At 47.0% G+C, this 7,500-nt stretch overlaps 1 protein-coding gene across 1 annotated transcript in view; it reads left to right on the top strand.

The window, feature by feature from the left end:
* Positions 1 to 2,337: 2,337 nt before the first annotated feature.
* Positions 2,338 to 7,500, top strand: part of LOC134465326 (integrin alpha-X-like) — a 9,330-nt gene continuing 4,167 nt past the window's right edge. Inside the window, exons 1-3 of the mRNA XM_063218947.1 lie at positions 2,338 to 2,392; positions 6,482 to 6,583; positions 7,005 to 7,141. Coding sequence (XP_063075017.1) covers positions 2,338 to 2,392; positions 6,482 to 6,583; positions 7,005 to 7,141 — 294 coding nt within the window. The remainder of the gene's footprint in view (positions 2,393 to 6,481; positions 6,584 to 7,004; positions 7,142 to 7,500) is intronic.

Raw genomic sequence — 7,500 nt, 5'->3', positions numbered from 1 at the left:
CCTCTTTCTCTGCTCTCTCCTCTCTCTCCTTTTTCTCTCTCCCCCCTCCTCCTCCTCTTTCTCTCCCCTCTCTCCTCTTTCTCTACCCCCTCCTCCTCTCCCTCTCTCCTCTTTCTCTCCTCTCTCTCTCCCTCTCTCCTCCTCTCTCTCCTCTCTCTCTCCCTCTATCCATCTCCCCCCTCCTCCTCTCTCTCCTCTTTGTTTCCCTCTCTCCTCTTTCTCTCCTCTCTCTCTCTTCTTTCTCTCCTCTCTCTCTTCTTTCTCTCCTCCTCTCTCTCCTCTCTCCTCCCCCTCTCTCTCCCCCTCATCCTCTCTCTCTCCCCCTCCTCCTCTCTCTCCCCCCCTCCTCCTCTCTCTCCTCTCTCCTCCCTCTCTCTCTCCCCCTCATCCTCTTTCTCTCCTCTCTCTCTCTCCCTCTATCCATCTCCCCCTCCTCCTCCTCTCTCTCCTCTCTCTCCCTCTATCCATCTCCCCCCTCCTCCTCTCTCTCTCTCTCTCTCTCCCCCCCCTCTCTCTCTCTCTCTCTCTCTCTCTCTCTCTCTCTCTCCTCTCTCTCTCTCTCTCCCTCTCTCTCTCTCTCCTCTCTCTCCTCTCTCTCTCCTCTCCTCTCTCTCTCCTCTCTCTCTATCTCCTTCTCCTCTCTCTCCTCTCTCTCCTCTCTCTCCTCTTTCTCTCCCTCTCTCCTCTCTCTCTCTCTCTCTCTCCATCCCCCCCTCCTCTCTCTCTCTCCCTCTCTCCTCTTTCTCTCCTCTCTCTCTCCCTCTATCCCTCTTCCGCCTCCTCCTCTCTCCTCCTCCTCTCTCTCCCTCTATCCATCTCCCCCTTCTCCTCTCTCTCCTTTTTCTCTCCTCTTTCTCTCCTCTCTCTCTCCCTCTATCCCTCTCCCCCCTCCTCCTCTCTCTCTCTCTGCCCCTCCTCCTGTCTCTGCTCTCCCTCTCTCCTCTTTCTCTGCTCTCTCCTCTTTCTCTCTCCCCCCTCCTGCTCCTCTTTCTCTCCTCTCTCTCTCCCCTCTTCCTCTCCCTCTCTCCTCTTTCTCTCCTCTCTCTCCTCTTTCTCTCCCTCTCTCCCCTTTCTCTCCCTCTCTCCTCTTTCTCATCTCTCCTCTTTCTCTCCTCTCTCCCCTCCCTCCTCTTTCTCTCCCTCTCTCCTCTTTCTGTCCTCTCTCTCTCCTCCCCCCCTCCTCTTTCTCTCCCCTCTCGCCTCTCTCCTCTTTCTCTCCTCTCTCTCCTTTCTCTAAATGTCTTTTTTTCTTCTGACGTTTTTTGTTTGTTCATTTTTTTTTCTACCATAGCAACATGTTTTCTTCCGTCTGTGGGGGGGTGAGTTGTTACATCATCTGTTCGTTTCGAAGTGTGTGTATATGTATCTCTATGTGCATGTCTGAGTTTTGGTGTATGTGAAAAGTTTTTGATTTTCAGAAATTTCCAAAGATATTTTGTGAGCTTTAACACATTATAGTGTTTGGGGGCACTTTTACACGTGCGTGCATGTGTATGTGTGCAGGGGCCTGTGTGTGTGTGTGTGTGTATGTGTGCAGGGGCCTGTGTGTGTGTGTGTGTGTGTGTGTGTGTGTGTGTGTGTGTGTGTGTGTGTGTGTGTGTGTGTGTGTGTGTGTGTGTGTGTGTGTGTGTGTGTGTGTGTGTGTGTGTGTGTGTGTGCAGGGGCCCGTGTGTGTGTGTGTGTGTGTGTGTGTGTGTGTGTGTGTGTGTGTGTGTGTGTGTGTGTGTGTGTGTGTGTGTGTGTGTGTGTGTGTGTGCGTGCATGCAGGCGTGTGTGTGTGTGTGTGTGTGTGTGTGTGTGTGTGTGTGTGTGTGTGTGTGTGTGTGTGTGTGTGTGTGTGTGTGTGTGTGCGTGCTGTGGTCACAGTGTGTTAGAGTGTGTGTCTCTGATGCTGTACCGATCTTCAGGAAGTAGAGACACGCAGTCACTCACACAGACACACTCGGGCGCTCACACACACTGTGGATCGACGGGCAAAGGTAGCAGCAGTGTGGGTTCTCCTGTGTGTGTGTGTGTGTATCTACATCTGGATAGGTGTGTTACTGTGTGTGTGTGTGTGTCTACATCTGGATAGGTGTGTGTGTGAGCAGGTGTGTGTATCTACATCTGGATAGTGTGTGTGAGCAGGTGTGTGTTTGTGTGTGTGTGTATCTACATCTAGATAGTGTGTGTGTGTCTACATCTGGATAGTGTGTGTGTGTGTGTGTGTGTGTGTGTGTGTGTGTGTGTGTGTGTGTGTGTGTGTGTGTGTGTGTGTGTGTGTGTGTGTGTGTGTGTGTGTGTGTGTGTGTGTGCGCGTGTGTGTGTATCTGCATCATCAGTGTGTTATTCTCCACCATGAACGGAGTGTTGGGACTCCTGCTGCTCCTGCTGTCAGCTGCATCTACTTACGGTAAGTGAAGAGTGTGTGTGTGTGTGTGTGTGTGTGTACTGGTGCCATATGGGGTGGGGGGGGTAGACCTTTTCTCACCTCAAGTGTGGGGGAAAGGGGGGGAGGATTCATGAACAAAGTTGTGTTTGAACTGTCGGTACTGCCGTGAGCGAGTGAGCACGCACAGAGAGTAGGCAGAGGTGCATCTTGTCACCAGGCAGGCAGGCAGCCGCTTTGGGCCCCCAAGCCACTAGATGTTGAAAAACAGCTCAACTTAAAACTGTAATAGCTGTGATTTGCTTCAAATGTTGATTGTTTTGGGTTTTTGCTTGGGGCCCCTAATGACACTAGAATCGCCTCTGGGAGTAGGCAGAGATGCAGAGGTGCATCTTGGGAGTAGGCAGAGGTGCATCTTGGGAGTAGGCAGAGGTGCATCTTGGGAGTAGGCAGAGGTGCATCTTGGGAGTAGGCAGAGGTGCATCTTGGGAGTAGGCAGAGGTGCATCTTGGGAGTAGGCAGAGGTGCATCTTGGGAGTAGGCAGAGGTGCATCTTGGGAGTCGGCAGAGGTGCATCTTGGGAGTAGGCAGAGGTGCATCTTGGGAGTCGGCCTACTCTCCTTTCCAATGCTGTGTTGTGAAGACTATGGATTGATTGATTGATTGATTTGTACATGGGGAATGGATGTGTACTTGCGCTGCACAATGCTGTGTTGTGAAGATTATGGATGTGTACATGCGCAATGCTGTGTTGTGAAGACTATGGATGTGTACATGCGCTGCACAATGCTGTGTTGTGAAGACTATGGATGTGTACATGCTCAATGCTGTGTTGTGAAGACTATGGATGTGTACATGCGCTGCTCAATGCTGTGTTGTGTAGACTATGGATGTGTACATGCGCAATGCTGTGTTGTGAAGATTATGGATGTGTATATGCACAATGCTGTGTTGTGAAGACTATGTATGTGTACATGCGCAATGCTGTGTTGTGAAGACTATGGATGTGCACACACACACATCCTCCTCACAGGGCAGCCGTGGCCTAGTGGTTAGAGAGTTGGTCTTTCAATCTGGAGGTTGCAGGTTCGAATCCCCCCTGACCTCTCCCTGCATCTCCATCCATGGCTGAAGTGCCCTTGAGCAAGGCACCTAACCCCACATTGCCCCGGGGACTGTAACCAATACCCTGACAAATAATAACCGTAACAAAAACATACACACACTCAAAAACATACACACATCCTCTTTAAATTAGTAATTTTGGGGGGGGGGGGGGGGTAGTAATTTAGAGAAACTAAGATGTGTGTGGGTTGTGTGTTTATGCGTATGTGTGTTGCTATGATTTGAAAGCGTTAAGTTTAGAGCTTGGTTGTGTGTATGCCTGCATGCATGCGTGCCTGTGACTGTATGTGCGTATGTGTGTTGCTGTGTGTTTGTGTGTGAGTGATTCTACGATTTCCCTACGCTTTTGGCAAAAGCAAAATGTCAATTATCAGTATTTTTTTTCGACTAAATGACCTAGATGTTTACATAGTGTATATATTTAAGTTTCCAAACAAACAAATTGCCAAGCTTAATCTTAAATCATTCGATAAATACTCTAATGAAAGCGAACATTTGCTTAATTATTTTGTCAACAGTGTTATGGACAAATACTATGTCATTTCAAACATATATAAAAATACTACAGAGTTGAAACAATATATGTTTGAAAGTGCTTATGTCCCTTAGCAGTAATGTTGTCATTAATCTGTGCAACTGATATAGAAAATGTGATTGTTGAGCTTCATAAGTAGGATTTTATGAGTCACTGTGATACAGACTGACACATTTTTCATCATAAATCCCTGTAATGTCTGATTTGAATATAGTCACCCTCCTTACACAAGACTTCCTTCTCCAGAGATAATCCCTAGTGTATGTTCATAGGATTTTTCCAACACATAAGGGATCAATAGCGCAAAAACACTTTCAAAACAGTCAACGGTGTAACTCAACTGTGTTACGGTCAACAGTGCAGGGGAACAAGTCGGCACTTTTTTAGGAGAAAAAAACAGAGCAGACAAACCCATCTCCCTAGAACACTAATTATTTTGTTTGTTTGTCTGTCAATATGGATATAAATTGGCAAAAACATACTCCTCCTCAACTGTCATCAGTGTTGCCAGATTGGGCTGGTTCCCGCCCAATTGGGCTGCTTAGGATGGCCGTGTGCGGGTAAAAATGTCATCTATCAGAAAAACCTTCCCACTGCCATATAAATCAATAGAATTGGGCGGGTTTTTAGGGCGGATTTTGTGCTCCTAGGCGGATTTTGATCATTTTTTGGGCTGGAAATCATCAGCCTCATCTGGCAACCCTGACTGTCATACTTAATTGTAACACCATTGACGGTAACACCGTTGACATTTCAGCCATTTTTATGGTGTTGTGCTAACTGAGGACCTCAGAAGTTCCACCACAACACCTTAATCAATTCACGTATCTGTATGCGGTAACACTTTACTTTACGGATCGCTAATAAGGTGTTAATTTCATAGTAATTTCTCAGTAATTTCAGTCTAATTTTATGGTAATAACGGCTTGTTATTAGTAATAACAGCAAAATAACCATATGGTTTCCAGTGCAATTACACTATAATTTCTCATTAATAAAAGCAAAAATAACCATACAGTTTCCAGTGCAATAGCGATCCGTAAAGTAAAGTGTTACCCTGTATGCTTTATCTGTGTTTTTCTACATGTGATTTCTAATTCAGATTCTTGTGAATATGTTGATAACACTGTTGACAGGCAATTTTCCCGCTATGAGAACATGAAAAAGAATGGATTAAATTATGGAAGGATGGAGCTCAAAATTTACCAAAAAGTCTTCCCGTATCCTGCCAAAGAGGTTATGACATCACGTGATGTTATTCGTATGGCCTAAGACCAAACCATTACTGATTTATGGAGGCGGTTTCAGACCGTGACACGGTTAACACAGTTTTCGTGGACACACACAAAATGGCAAATTTCATGTATAATGGAAAGGACAGTGGTCTTTCTGACAGTTTTGTCATATTGTGATGATAAATGTGAATCAACATTTGCAAGCGTCTTGGGCAAAACAAGTTTCTTTACATGCTAATATGAAGACTGAATCTGACATTTGGAAAACAGGACGGCATGAAAACGCCCAAAACCAGTATTAAATATTCATTCTTGCTGAGGGAAATAATGCTATGTCTACACTTTCTGTATTATATGAAAGATAAATATTTTCTAATGTCCAAAACATCATTGGATGCAGTTAATAGTTAGTGGAAGTGCCAAATAAAATCCACGGACTTAAAAGTGTAGGCGAATTAGAGAATCACTCACGTGTGTGTGTGTGTGTGTGTGTGTGTGTGTGTGTGTGTGTGTGTGTGTGTGTGTGTGTGTGTGTGTGTGTGTATGTGTGTGTGTGCGCGTGTGTGCGTGCGCACTCGCGCGCGCTTGTGTGTGTGTGTGTGTGTCTGTGTGTGTGTGTATGTGTGTGTGTGCGTTTGTGTGTATGTGTGTGTGTGTCTATGTGTGTGTGTGTGTGTGTGTGTGTGTATGTGTGTGCGCGTGTATGTGTGTGTGTGTGTGTGCCTAACGCGCTGGTGCCTGGGACGGTGTGGCCTAGTCAGGCCTAGTAGAAAGTCAAAGAATGCGCGCACATCAGTGGCACAGGTGCTGGACCAAACGTAAGATCACTGAAAAGAAAATAAAGGTCCGCAACACTGTAAATGCTCCCAGTAGATTTATTGGCACAAACCAATAAATCTACTGGGAGCATTTACAGTGTTGCGGACCTTTATTTTCTTTTCACTAGTCAGGCCTAGTGTCTGGCCTAGTCAGCCAGGGCCAGTTGGTCTCGAGGCCGCCGTGGAGGTGGCCGGCTGGGCCCTGCAGGAGCTTTCATTTAAAATTTGTTGGGCTCCATTTATTCATTTAAATGTATTTATTTGCTCATTGTATTATTGTCTGTGTCTGTGTCTGTGTGTGTGTGTGTGTGTGTGTGTGTGTGTGTGTGTGTGTGTGTGTGTGTGTGTGTGTGTGTGTGTGTGTGCCTAACGCGATGGTGCCAGGGACGGTGTGGTCTAGTCAGGCCTGTGGTCACTAAAGAGTGTGACAGCATCAACATGTTCGGTGGCATGTGTTTGGGGGTCCGTGGCCGCAGCACACCTCTGCCCTCCGCTCTTGAGGGTACACACACACACAGACACACACACACACACACACATGCATGCATACACACACACACACACATGCGTGGATACACGCACACGCGCACACACACACACACACACACACACACACACACACACACACACACACACACACGCACACACACACGCACACACGCACACACACACACACACACATGCACACGCACACATACGCACACACACACACACACACACACACACACGAGCGCATGCGCACACAAACGCATACGCACACAAACGCACTCGCACACATACGCACACATACGCACACACACGCACACACACGCACACAAACGCGCGTGCGCACGTCTTAACAGTGCTATGTCATGTGTGCGTGCGTGCGTGCGTGCGTGCGTGCGTGCTTGCGTGCGTGTGTGTGTGTGTGTGTGTGTGTGTAGAATGCCAGGTGACGGATACAGACATAGCCTTCCTGCTGGATGGATCAGGTAGCGTGGCAGGATACGAGTTTACGACCATGAAGAACTTTGTGGTGAACCTGATCCAGACACTGCAGAAGAAGACCAATAACATTCAGGTGGGGATACATGCATGCAAGTGTGTGCAGGGTTGCCAGATGAGGCTGATGATTTCCAGCCCAAAAAATGCTCAAAACCCGCCTAGGAGCACAAAATCCCGCCCAATTGTATTGATTTCTATGGCAAACATTGGGCGGGTTTATCTGATATATGCCATTTTTACCCGCACACGGCCATCCTAAGCAGCCCAATTGGGCGGGAACCAGCCCAATCTGGCAACACTGAGTGAGTGTGTGGTTGTCATTGCACACAATTCTCTGCATATACTTATACAGTCGCACAAGTCTTTTTTTTACCAATGATTGTAAATTGTGAATGAGTGCGTGTCTCTCAGTTCTGTATTTCCTATATTATTGTT

The sequence above is a fragment of the Engraulis encrasicolus genome, chromosome 2 (assembly GCF_034702125.1).
Source record: "Engraulis encrasicolus isolate BLACKSEA-1 chromosome 2, IST_EnEncr_1.0, whole genome shotgun sequence".
Lineage (NCBI taxonomy): Eukaryota > Metazoa > Chordata > Actinopteri > Clupeiformes > Engraulidae > Engraulis > Engraulis encrasicolus.
The sequence above is the reverse complement of the archived record's forward strand: the minus strand, read 5'-3'. Positions and strand labels throughout refer to the sequence as shown.